Source organism: Mercenaria mercenaria, chromosome 5 (genome assembly GCF_021730395.1).
Source record: "Mercenaria mercenaria strain notata chromosome 5, MADL_Memer_1, whole genome shotgun sequence".
Lineage (NCBI taxonomy): Eukaryota > Metazoa > Mollusca > Bivalvia > Venerida > Veneridae > Mercenaria > Mercenaria mercenaria.
In genome coordinates this window covers 84,896,724-84,921,014 of record NC_069365.1, presented here as the reverse complement: position 1 = coordinate 84,921,014, position 24,291 = coordinate 84,896,724, and the positions used below count along the sequence as shown (strand labels likewise).

General features: G+C 34.1%; 1 protein-coding gene across 4 annotated transcripts in view; it reads right to left on the bottom strand.

Moving 5' to 3' along the window:
- The window catches only part of LOC123558589 (multiple epidermal growth factor-like domains protein 10), a 147,413-nt gene that overhangs the window by 25,096 nt on the left and 98,026 nt on the right, over positions 1 to 24,291 (bottom strand). For 2 of the 4 annotated variants that reach the window (XM_053544163.1, XM_053544159.1), the window contains 2 exons: positions 23,904 to 24,047; positions 22,637 to 22,774 (listed from right to left, as the gene is read on the bottom strand). In XM_053544163.1, coding sequence (XP_053400138.1) covers positions 22,637 to 22,774; positions 23,904 to 24,047 — 282 coding nt within the window. Of the gene's footprint in view, positions 1 to 7,798; positions 10,750 to 11,196; positions 11,254 to 12,013; positions 12,100 to 12,449; positions 12,599 to 17,017; positions 17,156 to 22,036; positions 22,175 to 22,636; positions 22,775 to 23,903; positions 24,048 to 24,291 lie in introns of those variants that run through there. The other 2 variants (XM_053544162.1, XM_053544160.1) reach the window with 2 other exon arrangements.

The window sequence follows — 24,291 nt, the reverse complement described above, 5'->3', positions numbered from 1 at the left end:
GATTATATACTCAAACCGCACATGATAAACTTACCGTCTTATATTAAAGACACAACTGACTTTATTGAAAAGATTAAAAGTTTCAAATTCAAGAGTAAGGCTACTTATTTAGTGACACTAGATGTTTCTTCTCTATACACAAACATACCGCACAGCGACGGAATAGACGCATGTAAATATTTTTTGGACGAGCATTGCCATGGCAGATTGAAAAGTGACGATATCGCAAAACTCTTTAAACTTGCTCTGCAAAATAATTATTTCAAATTTGATGAAGATTTTTATCTCCAAAAAATGGGTACTGCGATGGGCAGCTCAATGCCACCATCATACGCATCGTTATTTATGGGAAAATTTGAACAAGACTTCCTTAGAAATCGAGATCTACAACCGACACTTTGGCTGCGTTTCCTGGATGATATTTTTATGGTGTGGGATCATTCCTTGGAAGAACTAGAACTTTTCATCAGAGAGTTAAACAGTTTTCATCCTGACATAAAGTTTACGCATACTATTTCACAAGATTCGCTCTCGTTTCTAGATGTAAATATATCCAAGGGAGAGAATTTATGTGTCGAAACTAACATATATGTGAAAGAAACTAATAACCACCAGTACTTGGACTAAACATCATGTCATCCCAAACAATGTAAGAACGGTATTCCGTATAGTCAAGCAAAACGCTATAGACGTATAATATCAGATGATGACAAGTTCAAACATTCATTATCACAGCCTCGTGAATTCTTCGTTGACAGAGGTTACCCACATGATGTGTTAGACCGTGCCTTCCAAAAAGTAGTCAATATACCTCAGCAAGATGCTTTACAGACTCAAGTTGGGGACAAAAATAGTGTAATTCCTTTTACTATTGTGTATGATCCAGCACTTCAACGTATTGGTAACACTATTAATAAATACTGGAGTATTTTGAACCTATCAAAAAGCTTTACAACTAAATCCGTTTATGAGAACTCTAAACCTGTTGTTGCCTATAGACGTCCGAAAAATTTACAAGACTATTTGATTAGTTCAGAGTTCAATAAGCAAAGTGATAAACTTTATCTCTCACAGAGATGTAATGGTAGCCGATGTTCGCATTGTACCAATATCGAAACAGGTTCAGAATTTACCAGTCAAAAGACTGGTCAATCATACAGTTTACATCATAACGTAAACTGTAAAAGTAACTGTGTAATTTATTTGATTACTTGCAAAAAATGTGACAAACAGTATGTGGGACAAACTAAGCAACCTGTATCAAAACGCATGGACAGTCACCGATTTGATATTAATAGTTTTACTGACCCTACTTTTTCCTCAATGGTTGCATCACATTTCAATTTACGTGATCATTGCTTAAAGGACTTTTCTTTTATGCCTATTGATGTTGTAAGAAATGACATTGATCGTCTCTGCAAAGAAACAGTGTGGATACATAAACTGAAAACGCTCTATCCAGATGGTTTAAATTCTAAAGTTTTATTTGATATTAATTGACCAATTAACTAATTGTATTGATCTACATATATAGATATGTAATGCCGGGTATATCGTTGTTTTTTCCTATTTCTGTTTTTTATATACATAAGTATAGGAAATTTTGTATAAACACTATCCGACAATTTACTCGGTATGTTTGTTAAATCCGTTTAAAGGAACGTTATTTTTAATTAATTTAACATTGTAAATAATGTAGATCTAAACTTTTGTATACATTTTACCGCCTTTTTACGCGACGTTGTTTAACAACGTCACGTCCGTTGTTTTTATTGTTATTCTTCCCTGAGGAAGGCTTAACGCCGAAACGTTGGAAGTTAATAATTATCTATGAACAAACGCTACACGTGTTGTTGTTGAGTTTTCTTATTTGTATTTTACAGGTAGAAATACTTTCTTTGTAGCACTCTTTCTTAGGTGGCAGGGGAGCAGTTTTTTGCTAGACTTTAAGCAAGTCCACGATTCGCAGCTATTTTTCTTTATAAGTTATCAGTACAAAAAAAAGCAGTACTTCTGCTTTACATTGTGATATGGCACTAAGGTAAGCTTCACATGTAAGCATTAATTTTAATTTATGTGGTCAACTTTGAAAGGAGTAGACATCACAACCTACCCCTAGCCCCTCTTAAAATCAAGAAAATTTAGCATTTTTCCCTTACTTTCAACACATACCATACACTCGTTTGTAAACGTTCATACAATTACATCAGGTTTTCATATAAATCAACCCTTAGGTTGCAAAGCCTTGCCAAGCAAAGTGTCTGTCAACCACCAAGTTTCAGGAGAAAAAGCAGGTCAAAGACACTTACTGTCCATTTTGCTGTAGAAAACACCTGATTCGTTCAAATCTGCCTCCATAAATAATGACTCACAAAATGTATGGATCTAGGTGTAGCAAAATATTCGCATCTGCTATTTATAGCTTCATGCATGTACACATTGATTTCTTTTAGAATAAACTTTCAATAATTAAAACATTAATATCAATACACTTTGAACAAAGCTACCCTAAATATTTAAAAAATCGAGGGCCATAATTCGAAACTGCTCCCCTGTCACCTTAATAGTAGAGAATGAACAAAAAGCGAGGGAAACTAACGTCCGTAAGTAGAAGTGATGTCATGATGTTTTGCGTTACGCACAATAACAATGTTCCACTTTAGTTTTATCGTTATCGTTTGTAGCGTAACGTTATGTTCTTACGGTAAACTAACGTATTTTGAATCGAGAAATATACGAAAAGCTACGGAGAGAAACTATCAAGGTACCTGCTTTTTTCGTTTTTTTACATAAACAATATATTATCAGTGCATGAACTACTAGTTGTCATTAACAGCACGAGAGTCATCTGGCATGGGGGGTGGGGGGCGGGGGTGCCAGATGGGTTTTGCCGGCATGTGTAAAATCACCGGAAACGCCTGTCCGGTTTGCAAGAAAAGATACTACGTCGAAATGTCTACTTGTATAGGCTCCAAACCCGTTGATCTACTGACTGGACATTTCAAGTTAGTGAATATGACACATAGCACTAATGCTCTTTTGTATATAACTGCAAGATATAGTATACCTTATAATTATTATATCATGTAGTCTGTAGTTAGGTCGGCCGGTGGTCTAATGGTAACACACTTGACTGTCAATCCAGAGGTCAGGGGTTCGAATCCCGGTCCAGGCACTGAAAATTTCTGAGATGCTCTTGAGTGTGTCCCACCTAACCAACAAGCCTGTACTGGTTCTTCTCAGGAAAGATGGCTTCGCGTGTATCGGTGCTATACACCGGGCACGTTAAAGAACCAGACTCTCTATCCGCAAAGAGCTAGGCTATGTTAGCCGGACAGGCCTGTATTTAAAACGGATTTCTCTCTCTCTGTTCTGGGGGCTTTATCTAACTCTGTCCCTCTGATCAGATCGCTCTGTGTCTGTACTAGTAGAGGATGAATTTCGCGCCCTGTATGGCTGTGTTTGCTATATGTAAAGTGCTTTTGAACGTGTTTATCATGAAAATGGTACTATATAAACCTGGTTTAATGATAATAATAATAATAACAATAATAAAATTAATATGAAAGTAATAGTGTAGATGTATAATGTATATGGATGTACTTAAGGGGACGCATATTGCTACATTCACAGTTCATACAGAAATGCGGAAGAGTTGCATATTCAGGAAATCAATGGTGGGAAAATAAAAAACATATTCCTAAACCGATATAATACTGATGGACACCTGTAATATTCAGTACTTTGTGGAAAAGGATGCGGTACTATGAATGTAATAGGAAAACAGAGGTCTTTGTGAAAGTACATTCAACACAAAATATTAAGCTTTTGTATAAGGAAAAAACAGGTTTTTTACAAGAACAGTGTTCCAAATAATGTTGAAGGGATGACATTTTCTTTCTAACACACCAGGTTTGCTTAAACATGTAAACATTTAACGCCACGTTATTTCAGCTCGGGATGGACGCCATATTTCTCATTGATAAAAAATGTAAACAAAAAAATCAGAGTGGGATTAGCATTGCAAGGGCATAACATGACATTCTACACAATGAATACCTTAGATCAGATATCTAAGATGCTACACAGGTCAGGCGGGTTAAATGCATAATGTCGATCACTTGAAATTCATCTTGAAAAGGTGATTAATTTTAGTTTATTTACATGGTTTTTAATTTTCTCACGACTTCTCGGACGAAAGGTAACTCTAATAAACAACGGGAGACAACTTAGGTGTCAGCACGTGTACGATTTAAGAAAAAAACATGCCGATGATTATAATTTCTTATCAAATAATGAATCCTATTCAGATATTCGTCTTTAATATTAGAAAATTATTAATTTCTGTGGACATTTATCAAAAAATATTACTTACAGTGGACTACTTTGCGCATCAAACATGTTTCCGCTTCAGTTGTGAGGCACTTCCGTTATACTTTTTGACAACAATAACAAAACACAAACTGAATCAATAAAGTCACTTATAAAACGATTGCTACTTAAATCAGTGTAAGTATATTGTTGTTACAACATTATACATGTTCGTTACGTTATGAGATAAAGTTTATCTTGAACAGCATAATCCATTAATTACGTTTAGATGATATTGCATTTACAACTTAATTTGACCCCGTTTTTTTACGTGAATGACAGCATTCTCGTGCAACTCGTGCAAACAGAGTTATGAAAAGTATGGTGGAGAATTCAAGGACAAATTATAAATGACATTAAAGTGAGGATAACTGTATATTCGTCCAGTTTTGATCATTGACATTCCTGCTGTGTATTAGTAAGTTTTGTGAACAAGATTAGAATGTTACTTTTGCACATATACACATTGACTGGACCTCTCAACCAAATTCCATACCTTATTTTAGGGATTTTTAAGACACTACATTTTCAAAAGTTTGTTGAATGTGTTTTGATATTTAAGTGCATTGTAGTTCATGAATACCAAGTTAAAAATTAATAATGGCAACATTTCTAGGCCCTTATTGTAAGCCACTAGACTTCTGTAACGATAAATGTTTAATGTATTAAGGGGAATATACTCTTTAAGTTTTGGAATGTAGCATTCCTTGACCACCGTATCTTTTCTTGTGCACTACTTTGTAAACAAACTAAATAATGTGTTTTAGCTTACATATGCGAAATGAAAAGCAAGACAGTGAACTTATTTCACATTCTTTCTTTAAATTAGAATCTGTAGGACATTGATAAATGTTTGGACAAAGGTGAAGCACTATTATTTTCGCACAAAAAAGTATTAATTGTTGACTTTGAATGTACACAACAAGTCTTATGTAATTCAACAATAACTTTCTTGTTTCAGTTTTTCTCATTTTTATTTTAGTGAGCAATCCTTTGTGTACTTATAACAGTTGAAACAGTATTCATTTCATGTACCAAAATCTTGTACTTTTTTGCAGGTAAATTTTATCATACCCCACCCACTTTTTTTCTAATTTCAAAGTATGCGTCCCCTTAATATTTACACATTCATTGTAAAAGTAAAATGTGCAGTTACTGCAATAACAAACAAGTGGACAATTTTCAGTATTTCTCTGACTGTTATATTATGATAATATTCCTAGGTAAATACTTTGTCAATCTCATTTGGACATACATGCATATATATTCATTTCAGTTTTGAAACATGGTTAGCATAGGGATGTCTTTACAGCATAGCTGCCTAGTTTTGACCATATTACTGACCATAAATCAGGAAGCATTATTTTGACTAACGGGCCAATTTGTTTCAACAAGCCGGTGTATGTCCGTCACATGAGCAGTAAGACAAAACTTTGACGCCGGCTTTTGAACGAACTAACGTTTCATGTCAAGTGTGTGTGGAAAGTTTGATATTTTTTGAGTGGATTGTTCAGATTTATGTTACTGTTCCAGTGAAAAAAATACACGAGACACTGCTCTTAAATCTTTTTGTCTGAGTCTATTTTCCTGATACTTTAAAATATCGTAGATTTGAACACACAGAAAGTGAATTATTACATCTCCAATTTCAAATTATTAATATTATTTTTTTATCGTTTCTATAAGAAACTTTACTACCACTGTCTTCAATTTTCTAACAGTCATTTTAAGTCGTCCTTACTACTGACAAAATGCTTTTTTCTTACTGCGTTATTATTCCTAAATTCCTGATACAGCATAGGAGTTGTATTTTTTAAGGTTTTATCTAAAACACAAATCTTTATAGCTGATCTCTGTTCAAAGTTCGTTTTCCGACACAGAGTGGCCTTTAAAAATCTAATGGTGATACATTAATCATTTGATGTCACTGACGTACGCAAGCGAAATCGATGACTAGGAAACAAATAGCCGGCAAGTAATGTTTCAGAGTGCGACACAGAAAAAGAGACATAATTGGGCCAGTATACGCGACACGTTATTATGGGAACTTCTTCGTTTATAACTTAGAGTGTCGCACATTTTATTAACTGTCATGAACAGGCTATATCAAGCCGAGTCTGCTGCTGTATTGCTTGATTGTGTCCTATGCTTTTTCCAAAGGATCTTTACAAAGTTTTACTAACTAGCACAACAACAGACTTTAAGTGTCATATGGCGGCTGTAGATAGTATCTCCGTACTTGAACTCAGTGTTGTCATCTAGATAATGGAGAACACTCATAGAGGGTATGAGGGTCGTTAAATATGTCATTACCTCTCATTAAAGGCAAAGAAAATCTCCTATATAGGTGCCCCCCCCCCCCCCCCCAAATACCAGACTTTTTAATCCCCAATATACAAGATCCTGTCTGGTCCACTCTGATAAGGGTCCATAAAACCCCGGTAGACTTGACATGTAGCCTAATTATTGTCAGAGAATCATAAATTGTATTGCCACAGATAAATTGGTTATTTCCTGTGTTTTGCATTTTATTGATTGGAGTGCTGTTGTTTTTTTTTTCAGAATGTACACAAAATCATTTTAATTGATAATATACTAATTTTGATTGCTCAGTCATGTTGAATAATTTCCCGGCCAATTAAATTATAACTCTTATAGCAAAGCAATTCTCACTCCTCAACAATAAAATAATTATTTAAAACTTAATATTTATTTAAAGAGAAATTACAAGTTTGTTTATTCAATGATTATGATCTTTTTATCAAAAGTAACAAAATAAAACCAGAAAAAGATAATTGCTGGATTTTATTAGAAATTATTTAAAGAAGCGTTCAGTTGCATTTTTAATAGATAAAAAAGGAATATGGACAGAAGGATTTTATATATTAAAATGCATAATTCCCCTTGTGTTGTCTAAATAATGTTTCTTTTATGTATAATAAATCCAGCAATAAAGATATATCATTGTTCAAAATACACATAATTTATTATTTCTAAAATCTTTGTGCCTGAATGCATTTTTTTATATTTTTGATAAAATACAGCAATGATGAGATGTAATTGTTAGAAAACTTGATTTATTTAAAATATGATAAAAACACTGCTGTATCTTATCACTTTGTTTATTTAGCTCTATTTCAATCAAGCTTTCTAAACTCGTTATAAAGGTGAGAACTGATTTGCTATCAAGGTGAGAAATGTCACCTGCAATTTATTTACTGCACGGTAGCTATACAGTAGCTTATTATGATAAACAGAAGCAAGTCTATCAATGGTCCAGGCTTGTGTATTGGCCATTACCACCAATACGCAGACCTTATCATTCCCATAGGCCACATACCAGGCATACCAGAATCAGTGTCTTTAAAAGACTCCTAGTCTGCAAACGAGTATGCTATTATATTACGTGTTTTGCGTTCTGTGCAAGGATCTTTTCATAAATTTTATTACAACATTTATTCTAATATTTACATATAAAACATGAAATGGTTCCTTTAATAAGAATGATAACATTTTATCCCTTAAGTAAATCTGTAAATAAGACGACGAAGAGTAAGAAACAGATCAGCAAGACTTACCAATAGTAACTATACATACATGAGAAAAAGAAACATACTACTAGTAGTTTGTTATTTGCCTTCTTATTTATTTGTATGAATAGAACTCTAAATATACTTGAAAAGTAATAGACTATGACTAATATTTTCCTGCAACTTGGAATCTACTTTGGGGTAATTGGGAAAAATTTAACTAGTTGGCTCTTCCCCTCCTATACTCTGTATACACTTTTTTTTTCTAATTACAAACTTAAAGAAATTAAATAAATCGAACAAATACTAGTCTATATTAATTATATTTCACAATATCAAATTCTCATGTTTATGCTCAAAATCAAAATCACTGATACGTAAGTTAAGCACGAATTAACCGATTTTCACATTCGCTAATTTAAATCTGATGCGTGCAAACATTTCTAGGATTGTTCCGTTTTAGTGGGATTTAACGTCGCAATCATAGGTCATATGGCGGCTTTCCAGCTTGGATGAGGTGTTCTTCTGTGCATTATTTTATCACGAGCAGTCACCTGGGTAGAGCCACCGACTGCCCATAAGCCAGCTGGGTGGCTTCCTCAAACGCAAAATTCAACGTACCGAATGAGGCACGAACCCGCATCGGTGAGGAGCCAGCGATTCAAAGTCAGCGACCTCAACCACTCGGCCACGGAGACCCCTGTTCAGATTGTTTCATATACAGAACTGAGATACCAAAAATATTTTCATTTACCTTAAGCAAGCCTTAATCCACCTTTGAAATTGCATTTAGATAATACACGGTGTACTTAGAACATTAAACTGACGTATATCTACACACCTGAATGATACACATTTGAAAGGGGCTAGAAACTGAGTAGTTGATTCTTTGTCGCATTGAATAATAGATGGCGAGAAGGGGAAGAAATTAGATTGTATATTATATCTACATACCTGAATAATAAACGGTAAGAGAAAGCAACTTAGTAGTCGACTGATAACCCTTATTAATTACATATATGCATGCATGCATGATAGACAGTAAAGAGGAAACACTAAATTAATTTGTTCTTTCTCCCTAATTGTATATATCTACTTAATATGCACATATTCTTTTAATTGCGTCTGGTCCATATATTGCATCTGAACGGGTCTGCCATTACTCTAACTAGACCTAACTGTCTGTACGGATATACTGTCTAATATCTGTGCATGTTTAAAACAAATCTTTCATATACAGTTAAACTAGACTGTTGAGATGAGCCTAGAGAGAAAATGGTATTCTTAGAAAATATCAGTGTCAGTATGAAGAAAGAATAAACTTTATTACAGAGTACTTGATCTCAACAGATTTGTAAGTCTACAAATGTGTAGGTATTGTTTCTTAATAGAAAAGTGTAAAATACTTCACAAAAGGCTGTTTTAAGACGTTCATTGGTATATTAATCTGAATGTACACATCTTACAAGAATGGGAACTTAGTCTTACCCAAACAGTTCTACAACGATTTTTGATTGCTCTTCCGAACATACATTTAAGATATATTTAGAAAGGCAGCATTATTTTGTATTTTGTCATACTCTTAATTGTATCATACTTTACATGGTTCGGAGTGTTTAATTCTCAAACTACAAATATATTACTGCAGAATTGCACTTCAAATCATGTACGCCATAAACATGTAAATATATATAATGGTGAAGGAAGTATAAAACAGCATTAAATGTACACAAGCAGAGAAACTCTTTAAAGAATTCACTTTTATTACTTATCTATGTGATTCCAAATTACATATGCACACAACTGTTAAATTCTTTATATCCTGAGGTGTGAAACACAAGAGCAAAGTAAAGTCTGCATTATCAAATACCGTTTTATGCATTAAAGAACTCCAACTGCAACGTCACGAAAAAATGCTACAGCATTTCGAAATATTGTAGCTGGACTATTTCGTATTAATATTGCTGTAAAAAGTTAATGTTAATTCGTGTACATCCGCAATCCTGTACATTTCATTTACTTAATTATTTGTGGTGTAGTGTATCATTTATTGAGTATTAGCAAAATCAAAATAATATCCAACTGTAGAACTGTAGTATACGTGAACAAATGTATCACTACGGTATCATTGTTCAGTCCCAATAAAAATCTAAATGTAAAACGTATGTTCATTATAATGTCATCCCTTTTGGAAAGGGTAAGTCATTTTGGCTTATGAGACTCCTCTCTCCCGTGCACCTCGAAAATCTCGTCTTTATATACCAGATCCAGACAGGGAGATAATTTGTTAACCATTATTTAATCACATGGCGGCTCGCGACTCGGTCACAACAGAACTGATGAAAACAGAGCTCGGACTTAGATATTTCTTTTCCAATACAGATGCGTTAACCACTAGACAATCGTGCGCGGTATATGTGCGTTAAAAGCTTTTATCAGTCGTTCTATAATAATGAAAAATTAGAGTTCATTAACAGAAACCAATGGTCCAATAGCAAGTGGATGTTTAGTTTGTAGATTCGACAGCGTCTAAACATTTACAGCGTATGCACATGCAGTTTATACATATTTTAGCATCGAAACGAACATAGAATTAGTAGATATCATATTAATAATGACAAAATTAAAATATGAAAGGACAAGCCAATAGTGTCAGCTGACTGATAATTTTTCAACTTTTTGTCTCTGGCATATGTATTCAAAATATATGCTACCACATGGATCAACGTTGATAAACATTAGCAAAACTAGTTTAGTTCACACATTGTCAATATGTTTCAGAAAACGTTTTTGTGTAAAATCTTAGATTGCTTCCTGCACCATTATTACTCGTAGGTATGTTCAATACCTGCAACGAAGAATATATTATGTAATTAATACACTTATATCAAAATTGGAATCAACATTCCTAGTAGTACAACCTTCTAATCGTTATGATTACCATAGAATAAGCTGTTGTACTTTCAAACAATATAAATGAATAGGCAATACATGCATAATTTTATAGTTTCAAATAACAAAGGAAAGGCTCTCTCTCTTCTCCCTTTCTCTCTTTCGCCATGTAGCATATTCATGACTTCCCCAGCTAGACATAGTAGTTTTGAGGAAATAAATAAAAGGGAATGAAAGTCGTACAAAACATTCACGCAACCATAATCGATATCTTCCTCAAATATTATTGTGATATCATATTTTTTTTACAAATATATACATTCCGTTTTCGGTATAATATAAAACAGATTTAATAGAAATGGGGGAACATTAGCATCGTGATACGAGATTAAATGTTGTTTACCGCTTGTCCTTTCTATGGCGTCGTAAACATTCTCCATTTCCACATTCAGGTTCGATTCTGAAAGAGTGTAAGGTATGAACAATAGATGTAATGTGTATGAACACGTTTTATATGGTAGAGAAAGGAAACATATATGATTACAGGATTACAAGAGCAGTCTTTGTAGATGTAAACAATACTTGATTGTAATGTAAAAATGTTGTTAATGCCTATTTCAGAATACTATTTCAAACTTGAACAAATAGTGTCAGTTATGGGTTATTGAGCTGCTTGTTTGCGGTTAATGCTTTCAGATGTATATTTTCTCATAGAAGTTATAACAGAAAATAAACCATAACTTTACATTTGCGTGTAACTGTTATACCAGGTCCTAATGGTAAAAATATATTGTTTAAAAAGGCATGAGAGATGTTTTTCATTTTCTCTCTACGAACTAGTTGGTCTGTTAATTCATATCATTTTATTGCAAGCACAATCCGAATACAGGAACAAGGTGGCGGTTGAGTAAGGTTTGGAGCCACTAACATAGATCAAACTCCCTCCTCTGAATTTTCCAAGTGTCCAGCTGTGTGTCTTCTTCGTGAATAATTGGTCTGTTTATCACTTGTATGAAAGTATTATTTCTCTCATTTGTAATAATTTGTATGTATGTTCAACCGCTGTATAAGTGTATACATTAACACATTCCCCTATTTAAATAAGGAGTGCTATATTGTCGATTGCGACCTGTTAATGCAGCTTTTACTGTAACAGTTGGACTTTGTATCGGGCACGGCTTATTTGCTTCAACAATTTGAAAATAAAACAGAAATCTAACCCGACGTTTTCAGAACGGTCGAAAGAGGATCTGCAGCTAACACATTTGCGTAGGAGACGGGTTCATTTTCAAATTTATTGTGATTTCTGAAATATAACGAGATGTTACAAGTAACGTGTACAAACATATGTCTTTGTCAATTATAAGCTCTAAAATGAAAAATAATTATATGGATACTGCTAGCTATTTTCATCTTTTGACAGATTAAAAAGAATTCGTAATTTCCATCTGTTCTGAACACCTCATTATATTGATATGTATTATATGTGTACTTGCTGATTTGTTTACAAACATTTTTCCTGTTACATTCGGGTAATGATTAAACAAACTTATTATTAATAAACATAATAAGGTCGATTATTTTCTAAAATTTTCTAAAGGTGTCATATATAACACACAGAAATTGTATGACATTAATCGATGTATTCGCAATTACCCATGTATGTGCATTAGCAGCCTTTTCCTTGTAATGAATACCGCAACAACAACGCCAAAGAAAACCAGAACAATAACAGTTACAGCAATCGCTGCAATACCTTCTCCAGAAATATGCGTCATCTTTTCCGCCTGCTTAACAGCTGAAACAGATTAGAATATACCAGATTGCAAGAAGGTTAAAATACCATTTTGAAGAACATGTTCATTCAAATTTATGCATTATTTTCATATGTTCATCTTTGCAGAAAGATTATTATCCAGTCTTTATAGGCCGGTCATTTTAACTTTTGGGGTTGAATTCATTCAAACATAAACATTTTGGTGATGAATAAGTAGTATGTAAGGAAAGAAACACAGAAAAAAAGGTCCTAAAAATTATCATGTCACATTTGTGAGATATTGCATCTGGAATTCTGAAGTAACGTCTGATACAGTCCGTTTACTAATATTTTACCATGTTTGTCGGAAGTGTCATAGTGTCAAAATTCAGAACATAGAATTTATGAACAAATATAATAAACTCTCCGGCAGTTGAAGTTAAAAGGTACACCAAACATGTGTATCTCAAAGTCAGGAGCAAGAAACAAAACATTCATAGCGGATTATTAAACAAAAATGTATTCGCAATGTTACTGCAGATGGGTGGGGTAATGATTAAATCAATATTTGCTCGAAATTCGTAAACATTTATGGTAAGTATTTATACATGCTTCTCGAGTTGCTTTATTATGTAATACATGCAAAATGACAAAGAAATGATACTGATATTTCATTTGATTGTTTTTATTTTAGATATTTGCAGTACTTTGTTCAAGTAAAATCTAACGGAAGCAAGCATTAAATATCACTATATGGTTTAGTGTTTGATTTTTTGAGGACTTTTTTCCTGTATTGCATAAGTACTTAAAGATTATGAATTATCCATAAAACATTTTTTTTGGAGTTAGTTTAAGGTTCTTATTCTATTTCAAGTAACATAACCGGTCTATTAAAGCAGTGCCGAAGTTTAAAAGCTTAGAAAAAGAATTATACCACAAATCTTGCACTTCACGTACCATTTGTTGATCTATAAATAAAAACAAGAAACGCGGCAATGCCACGAAACCAGGTTTTCAACACTTTTCATAAGAATAAACAATAGTGCCAGAATGTCACAATATACGCACGTCACAGCAAATTTCTTTACTCTAGCACCTGTATTTGCAGATGTAATTTTAATTTTGTGGTTGTTTAGTAATCATTGTAATTCATTTGTTTTTCTAAGTCCACAAAAAAAACTCCTTACCAGGTAGAGATACCTTAAAATACACCTAAAATTAGAAAGTAACAACTATGTTGTACCACAGAAAAGTGGTTTTGGTTTTTCCCTACAGTCAATTATAAAAAAGTTACAATATAAGTTATTTATAGCAACAACTAAGGGAAGTTAATCTTAAAAAAAAAAAAAAAAAAAAAAAAATTGTAAGTCCCCACAGAAATCCTTACCAGGTAGAGATTGGTCAAAATACACCTCAAAATTGGACGTAACATGTTGTACTACAGAAAAGTGGTCTCGATTTTCCCTACGTCTAGTAATGAAAAAGTTACAATATAAGCTATTTATAGTAACAACAAAGGGAAGTAATTCTAAAGAAGGGAACTGCGCAAGACACTTCGTCTCATGATGGTGTATAATTGTGCTAAGTTACATCAAAATCCCTCTATGCATGAAGAAGATATGCTCCGGACAAAGTTTTCATTCTTGTATCCTTTGACCTCTAAGTGTGACCTTGACCTTAGACCAAGGGACCTGGTTCTTGCGCATAACACTCCGTCTCATGATGGTGAACAATTGTGCCAACTTTCATTAAAATCCCTCCATGCATGTAGAAGATATGCTAACCCTAACCCTAACCTAACCCTAACCCTATTTTTAGTAACAATGACCTTGACCTTGATCCCAGAAACCCCAAAATCAATCCCAAGCTAAAACTTTATATAAGTTTTCTATACACCAAGTTTCATCACGATAGCTCATTCCTAAGTTAAGTTATTGACCGGAAACCCTTTTTCTATTTTAAGTAACAGTGACCTTGACCTTGACCTCAGAAACCCCAAAATCAATCCAAGCCTTTGTCTTGATATAAGCTACATACATACCAAGTTTTATTCAAATATCTTTACCGAAACAAAAGTTATTGACCGGAAACCCTTTTCCTATTTTAAGTAACAGTGACCTTGACCTTGACCCCAGAAACCCTAAAATCAATCCCAGCCTTTGTCTTGATATAAGCTACATACATACCAAGTTTTATTCAAATATCTTGACTGAAACAAAAGTTATTGACCGGAAACACCAGTTTGACGCCACCGCCGCCCGCCCGCCCGACCGACATCTACCCCAATCTAATAACTCAGGTTTTCGTTGAAAACCTGGTTAATAAACAACGAATGCTCCTTGATCTCAGTACACTTTAATGAGGTCGTATACCTTAATATTTGTATGTGCGTATGCCCAACCGGAAGCTAACGCGAGAATTTACGGCAATGTTTACGACAAACTAAACTTGCTTTGTTTATTCATTCTTCTGAAACAAATTCATTAAACTGTCTCTGAGCCGATGCTTAATGGTTTGATAATGCTGAAATAATGAATAAAATATCGTAGAAACGCTACAAAATATGCGGTGCTTGTCAGTTACAGTGCAAAATAAATGTTGTTTTTTTTTTCTTGAAAGTATGTAATTCTGAGCATTTTTTAAAAACATTTTTAAACAGTAATTAATTGCCGAAATATTTTTATGATTCTTTAACCTCGAATAATTATATTTTTTTATGGCTTTTTATGTATTTATATTGAAATATGTGGAATGTTAGAAAATAGATGATGGTAACTGTGTGTGTGTGTGTGTTCGGGTTTAACGTCTTTTTCAACAATTTTTCAGTCATATAAACGACGGTGTCTACTTGTAGCAGTGAGCACAATGCCCAACTTTATAGTGCTGCCTCACTGGAATATCACGTCGTAGACACGTGGCATTATACCCCACCCAGTCACATTATACTGACACCGGACTGACCAGTCCTAGCACTATCCCCTTAATGCTGATGTTATTAATTACATATTCCGGCTACCGGTATTTTCAAATAAAAATTGGGTAGCTTGATTTGAAATACATATTTTTCCTTTCCTATTGAGAATTTCACTGTGGGGAATCACATGATCAAAATAATCTCTAAACCAAATTAAATTTTGGAATAATATACATTAATATTGAAGCAACGTACGCTATAAACCTAAAATATAGCCTATCATATGGCAAACATAGATGTTTCCTAGAACTACATAGATTTCAATCAAAATCACCTTCTGATAATCTGGTACACTTCAAGAAACTGAGTCTTCTTATTGTCCTTCTTCAAAATATAACTTTGGTTTAGAGGTTATTTTGATCATGTGATTCCCCACAGTGAATTTGGTTCTTATTTTATATTTTAAAGCTATCCTTGAGAATACAATTTGCTTGCACAATGATATTTCGCTAAAAACGTCAGATAAGGAGTATTGCTGTAAGTAGTTTAAGCTTTGATATTTGTTTGAATAAATGCGAATAAAACGAACATATATAATTTACTTGAGAAATTAAGAGTTTTTCAGCTACATTAAAAAAGAAAGGTATATTTATTTAATATTTTTTCTATGAAACTACGATAAAAAGCAAAATATAAGATAATTTAAACATCTCTTTTGTCATTGTTACTTTAAGCGCTAATTAAAATAAATAGGTTACCATGTAAAGTGTTTGATATTCTGCTAATATTATTACCCTTATGTTCTATTTTGGTCACAAAGAGAATTGCACTGTAGCCGTAAAAATCCGGCATCATAAATACGAAAGAAAATACGTTGCCAGACACGAGTCCAGAGACAAAGCTAACGCGCGTACTAATAAAATTATCAACTACACAAACTTCTACGGACAACAATGAAACTGAATTACACTGAAAAGTGTTAAATACTAGTGTCCGTATTTTCCTTCTTCTTTCAACATAAAATGACTTTGGAAGGTCATGTGCTTCAAGTCTGGTTACAATTGTATTTGAAGGGATAGAGATAAACACAATTGAGACTGTAGCTGCTAAAACATTCAATTACACCAATTACAATAAATTGCTAAAGTGCTATTTATTAGAATTTAACCTTGCTGGCCTGGTATACTACCTCCTTAAACAAGATGTAGCAAAGTTAAAGGTCCATAATACTTTAAATTTTCATTTTACAAACAGATGAAACAGTTTTCCAAATAGTTGTTATGCGTAATTACATGGTTAGAAAAGCACTATTTTTAATATTGCACTTGAACTTGTTATTGTTAGAGACATAAAGGGAGGTAATAAAAACCAATAGATTCAATAAAACATTCTAGTGTATTCAGCGATATTCAAACCTTTGACAAATGTTAAAGAAAGTAATTACCAGAAATAGGATTTAACAAACAATTATTATTATGTACTTTATGTTCATAATGGAATATGTGGCAGCAACATTTTAAACAAAGGTATTATGAGTCTTTAAATGCATACTACCCTTGTCACAAAGTTTCCCCTCCATTCCAAGTTTGCATTCTATACATGACCCGTCCGTCTTCCTGCAGAATGTAACGTCCTTGCAATTACGATTACATTCTTCAGAACAGTTTAATCCATACCATCCACTGCTGCATTCTGTAAAGAGATTGTTATATTTCATAACTGTTTGCTTTATAGTAAAATTAGACTGACATTCAGTTCTTAACTTGACCGTATTTTCATTTGCTGAAGAGAAAGGCTTCAACGAAGATAGTTATATATTAGCCGTTACAGTTCGAAGTTAAATAGGTATATCCATGGTCTTTATGCTCTGTCTCCTAATACCAGTAACATCCATTTTCTCCATTATTTTTCAAAATTCGTTTTTAATTTCGTCTCTTTAATTATAAATCGGTTGCCTTTCAAACTTTATTATTGTATTTGCAGTCTTCAAACTTAGTGCCTAATCCATAAAGTTATTCATAGAATGAAGTAACACACATTTTCTATCATCTCACATGCGAAGAGTGTCGTTTTCGTTGTTGTATTTTATCTGGCCCTATATATTTGTATAATTATGTTATTGTACCCCCCGACAACAAAGTTGTAAGGGGGGTATACTGGTTTCAGGTTGTCTGCCTGTCTGTCTGTCTGCCTGTCCGTCTGTCCTTAGACGCAATCTTGTGCGCACCGTCTCTCTTTATCCCCTCGACAGAATTTAATGAAACTTCACACAAGTGACCAGTACCAACAGTAGTTGTGCATGGGGCATGTTAGGTTCTTTTAGAAAAAAAAATTGCAGAGTTATGGGACTTTGTTTTTTTTTGTTACTATACTATATACATAGACACAATCTTGTGCGCACCATCTCTCCTCATCCCCTTGACACAATTTAATGAAACTTCACACAAGTGATCAGTACCAACAGTAGTTGTGCATGGGGCATGTTAGGTTCTTTTAGAAAAAAGTTTGCAGAGTAATGGGACTTTGTTATTTTTTGTTACTATACTATATACATAGACACAATCTTGTGCGCACCATCTCTCCTCATCCCCTTGACACAATTTAATGAAACTTCACACAAGTGATTAGTACCAACAGTAGTTAGGCATGGGGCATGTTAGGTTCTTTTAGAAAAAAGTTTGCAGAGTTATGGGACTTTGTTATTTTTTGTTACTATACTATCTACATAGACACAATCTTGTGCGCACCATCTCTCCTCATCCCCTTCACACAATTTTATGAAACTTCACACAAGTGATCAAGACCAACAGTAATTGTGCATGTGGCATGTTAGGTTCTTTTAGAAATTTTTTTGCAGAGTTATGGGACTTTGTTTTTTTGTTACTATACTATATACATAGACACAATCTTGTGTGTACCATCTCTCCTCACCCCTTTGACAGAATTCAATGAAACTTCACACAAGTGATCAGTAACAACAGTAGTTGTGCACGGGCATATTAGGTTCTTTCAGCGACAAAAATTTCAGAGTTATGGGACTTTGTTTCTTGTTAACATACTATGTACATACAGTCTGCATATGCAATCTTGTGCGTGCCTAATCTACCAAACCCTTGCACACAATTTAATGAAACTTCACACAAGTGATCAGTACCAATCCTAGTTGTGCATAGTACATGTTACATTCTTTTAGATAAATATTCTGCATAGTTATGGGACTTTGTTTTTTGTTACTATACTGTATACATACAGTCTATATATATACAGTCCACATAATTGTGCAATCTTGTGTGCGTCAAATTACAATGTATTGTGTCAGTGCATGCGGGGGGGGGGGTACATTCATCACCTTTAGTGATAGCTCTAGTTGTTCTTGTAACTGTTTTGTATGTATTGATAACAACATACAATAACATATTATACAAAAAACATAAGAGCCAAGATGGCCCTAGGTCGCTCACCTAAGAAACACACCATAACAGTGTAAAACATGTTTGACCTAGTGATTTCATGGAAACAAATATTCTGACCAATTTTCATTAAGATTGGTCTCTTGAGATAAAACAAGCATTTTCTTAGATATGACCTAGTTTTTGACCCTACATGACCGATGTTCAAACTCGACCTAGATTTTATCAAGGCAATCATTCTGACCAAAATTCATAAAGATCAATTGAAAAATACAGCCTCTATCACATACACAAGTTTTGTCTTTGATTTGACCAAGTGACCTAGTTTTTGACCTCAGATGACCCATATTCAAATTCAACCTAGATTTCATTAAGGCAATCATCCTTACCAAATTTCATAAAAATCAATTGAAAAAAACAGTCTCTATCGCATACACAAGATTTTTCTTGAATTTGACCTAGTGACCTAGTTTTTGGCCTCAGATAACCCATATTCAAACTCGACCTAGACATTATCAAGGCAATCACTCTTACCAATTTTCATGAAGATCAATTGAAAAATACATCCTTCGATTTGACCTAATGACCTAGTTTTTGATCCGAGATGACCCATTTTCAAACTCGGATTATATTTTATCAAGGTAATCATTCTGGCTAAATTTCATGAAGATCAGTTGAAAAATACAGCCTCTATTGCATACACAAGTGTTTTCTTTGATTTGACCTAGTGACCTAGTTTTTGATACCAGATGTCCCATTTTCGAACTTGGTCTAAATTTCATCAAGATAATCGTTCTGACCAAAATTCATGAAGATCAATTGAAAATACAGCCTCTATCGCATACACAAGGTTTTTCCTTGATTTGACCTAGTGACCTAGTTTTTGACCCGAGATGACCCATTTTCAAACTCAACCTAGATTTCATCAAGGCAATCATTCTGACCAATACTCATGAAGATCAATTGAAAAATACAGCCTCTATCGCATACACAATGTTTTCCTTTGATTTGACCTAGTGACCTAGTTTTTGACCCGAGATGACCCATTTAAGAACTCGGCCTAGATTTCATCAAGGCAATCATTCTGACCAATATTCATGAAGATCAATTGAAAATACAGCCTGTATCGCATACACAATGTTTTTATTTGATTTGACCTAGTGACCTAGTTTTTGACCCGAGATGACCCATTTTCGAACTCGGCCTAGACTTCATCAAGGTCATTATTCTGACTAATATTCATGAAGAATAATTGAAAAATACAGCCTCTATCGCATACAAAAGGTTTTTCTTTGATCTGACCTAGTGACCTAGTTTTTGACCCGAGATGACCCATTTTCGAACTCGGCCTAGATTTCATCAAGGCAATAATTCTGACCAATATTCATGAAGATCAATTGAAAAATACAGCCTCTATCGCATACACAATGTTTTTCTTTGATTTGACATAGTTTTTGACCCGAGATGACCCATTTTCGAACTCGGCCTAGACTTGATCAAGGTTATCATTCTGACCAATATTTATGAAGATTAATTGAAAAATACAGCCTCTATCGCATACACAAGTTTTTTATTTGATTTGACCTAGTGACCTAGTTTTTGACCCGAGATGACCCATTTTCAAACTCAACCTAGATTTCATCAAGGCAATCATTCTGACCAATTATTCATGAAGATCAATTGAAAAATACAGCCTCTATCGCATACACAATGTTTTCGTTTGATTTGAACTAGTGACCTAGTTTTTGACCCGAGATGACCCATTTTCGAAGTCGGCCTAGATTTCATCAAGGCTATCATTCTGACCAATATTCATGAAGATTATTTGAAAAATACAGCTTCTATCGCATAGACAAGGTTTTTATTTGATTTGACCTAGTGACCTAGTTTTTGATCCGAGATGACCCATTTTCGAACTCATCCTAGATTTTATCCAGGCTATTATTCTGACCAATATTCATGAAGAATAATTGAAAAATACAGCCTCTATCGCATACACAAAGTTTTTCTTTGATTTGACCTAGTGACCTAGTTTTTGACCCGAGATGACCCATTTTCGAACTCGGCCTAGATTTCATCCAGGTTATCATTCTGACTAATATTCATGAAGATTAATTGAAAAATACAGCCTCTATCGCATACACAATGTTTTTATTTGATTTGACCTAGTGACCTAGTTTTTGACCCGACATGACCCATTTTCAAACTCGTCCTAGATTTTATCAAGGCAATCATTCTGACTAAGATTCATTAAGATCAATTGAAAAATACAGCCTCTATCGAATACACAAGGTTTTTCTTTGATTTGACCTAGTGACCTAGTTTTTGACCCGAGATGACCCATTTTCGAACTCGGCCTAGATCATTCTGACTAATATTCATGAAGATTAATTGAAAAATACAGTCTCTATCGCATACACAATGTTTTTCTTTGATTTGACCTAGTGACCTAGTTTTTGACCCGAGATGACCCATTTTCAAACTCGTCCTAGATTCCATCAAGGCAATCATTCTGACTACGATTCATTAAGATCAATTGAAAAATACAGCCTCTATCGCATACACAAGGTTTTTATTTGATTTGAGCTAGTGACCTAGTTTTTGACCCGAGATGATCCATTTTCAAACCCGGTCTAGATTTCATCAAGGCAATCATTCTGACTAAGATTCATGAAGATCAATTGAAAAATACAGCCTCTATCGCATACACAATGTTTTTCTTTGATTTGACCTAGTGACCTAGTTTTTGACCCCAGATGACTCCATTTCGAAATGTATCTAGATTTCATCAAGGTAATCATTCTGACTAAGTTTCATGAAGATCAGTTGAAAAATGCAGCCTCTATCGCATACACAAGCTAAATGTTGACAGACAGACGACAGACGACGACGCCGAACATCAAGCGATCAGAAAAACTCACCTGAGCATTGCTCAGGTGAGCTAAAAAGATAATAAAGGCAATTTGATCTTAAATTAAACATTAAAGTGAATGAAATAATGTAGTGCGGGTTCGTTTTAAAACAAGTAGATTTTACACTAACAGTTATCACGTATGTTTCAATTAATTGCATGTTGTACATAGATGGGTATATCACGAACAGTTCTACCGATTACATACCTTTTAATTGTCATAACGTATCTTTACAACGCTTTTGTTTTTACCTTGATCACAGTATTCTGTTTGTTTGAAACCAGGTTTACACTGGCTATAACAAGCCCCGCTAATTCTGTTGCACGTTTCATTACGGCATGTCAAACATGTTCGTTTGCAGTTTTCACCCCATCTTCCATCTCCGCATTCTTCAAAGTATACATATAGATACAATCCATCAGATTAGTTTTACCAGGTATGACTATTCAAAACAGGTATCGAGTCAACAGAAATGATACTAGAATGACCGATAAGACAATCAAATTTACAAATCATGTCGGTAAATATGCTCAGCAAGTTGGACGATTAAAAGTCCTTACCTAGCCTGCATGTTGCACCATGCCAGCCGCTTTTACAATATTCACACTCTCCAGTCTGCTTCCTACATACATCTTTGCAGTTATTGCTACAAACTCCGGAACAGTTGATACCAAAGCTTCCATCGTTGCATTCTAATCAATAGTAAACAAACGTTAGAATGAAATCAGGACGTAAGTGTATGTAGTTCCTATCTTTTCTATTCGATGACAACATGTATAATTCAAAATAGCAATGACATTGTATGGATAATTTTTACACAAACTAAAAACTCTGACATGTTGCAACACTACCTTCGTCACAGTGAGGAGTGTTTTTTACTCCTGCAGCACAACCTCCATCACAAACACCATCTGTATGTTGGCAATTTCCTGATATACAATTTCCGCAGGAGTTTGCGCAATTTATCCCCCAGCGTCCTGTTGGACATGCTGCGTAATGAAAAGAAGGTACATTGCAATTATAATGACTTTTTTTATAAAATACAGGATACAAGAAACCCCGGATATTGTTTGACAAAAGTGCTCATGAGCTATTTCCCGACAAAAAAGCATAAAACAGAAATTAACAAGACTAAAATGGCCAAAAAAAGGAAAGACAAGCGAATAGTTAAAACGTACTGACACAAATTTAAGCCAGTTTGATTAAAAATGTCATGGTTATATGATCAAAAGCAAACTTACGTATATATGTAATACATAGCACATATATGCACGAAAGCACAAACCTGAAGTAATAAAGTACATAGGAAAAATACAATTGACAGACATATAAGTGCAGCATGAAATATCTACATGGAAGATGCTTATCTTGGCAGCAGGGATTAAAAATATGCTACAATCTTAGCATAAAGGGCATTATTCTTAGTTAAAGCTTAATAGCATGTCCATACAGCTTTTGTATGGCCTATTAGAACCTTACTTTGAAAGTAAAAAACAAGCACATAAAGCTGTTTTTAAAAAAAAACGAACAAAGCACTGCTTCTACTGCAACCAGATCACGTTTGAATATCTAACCTGTTTTAACCAGTGCACTCGACCATGGCAAATAGAGAAAAGCAGAAAGGAAATCAGTGTCTGGCAGCAAAAATAGCAGGCTAAAAGCAGATATGAACACATAAAACTACGGAAAAAGTAAATGCGAGAGAACAATGCAAAGGAAATCATAAACGGTTAGATTAAACATTTAAAGAAAGAAAACCTACTAAATGCTCAGCAGGACACCAGAGCTACTTGCACAGGGCCCATTGATTCCAGTGACATATGCAATAGACCAGTAGGCATAATGCACATAATGTACACTGGTGTGTTAGAGCACTCTTTATGAAAGAAATTTCTTGATATTGTATTCTATGAATGCATAGTATTACCAATATTCCTTTTGCGATTTTTAAGATTCACATTAATCCTAAAACCTTCTTCGAAGTTATGTACCTGATTTAAATGTATTCAATTTCTATATTTGTAAAAAAGAATTAAAACAGTAATGTTTACACTAAAATTACACTCTGTACTTTGTATTATTATCAAACACTTCATTTAGTCAAATGTACTTAACAACCTTCATCACATTTGCGTCCCATCCAACCAGCTATACATCCAGACATACACGATCCAAAGACGTTGTCGCAGTTTAAATATCCTCCAACACAATTTGTAGTACATTTTTGCATACATTCGTGTCCATAATATCCATCAACACATACTGAAAACGACGTATTAATATAAAGTGTGTGTTTTCGGGTTTAACGTCTTTTTTCAACAATTTTTCAGTCATATAAACGACGGGTATTAATATTAAGAGAGGTATAAAAGATTATAGGTAAGGGTAGATTTCTCGGAAGCACAGAGCACCAAAAACACAGCCCCAGAGCCACGCATTTACATAGTGGGCCCACTACAAGAAGAAGCTGTAATGGAAAAATATTTCAGACGGGTTGCTTTAATTA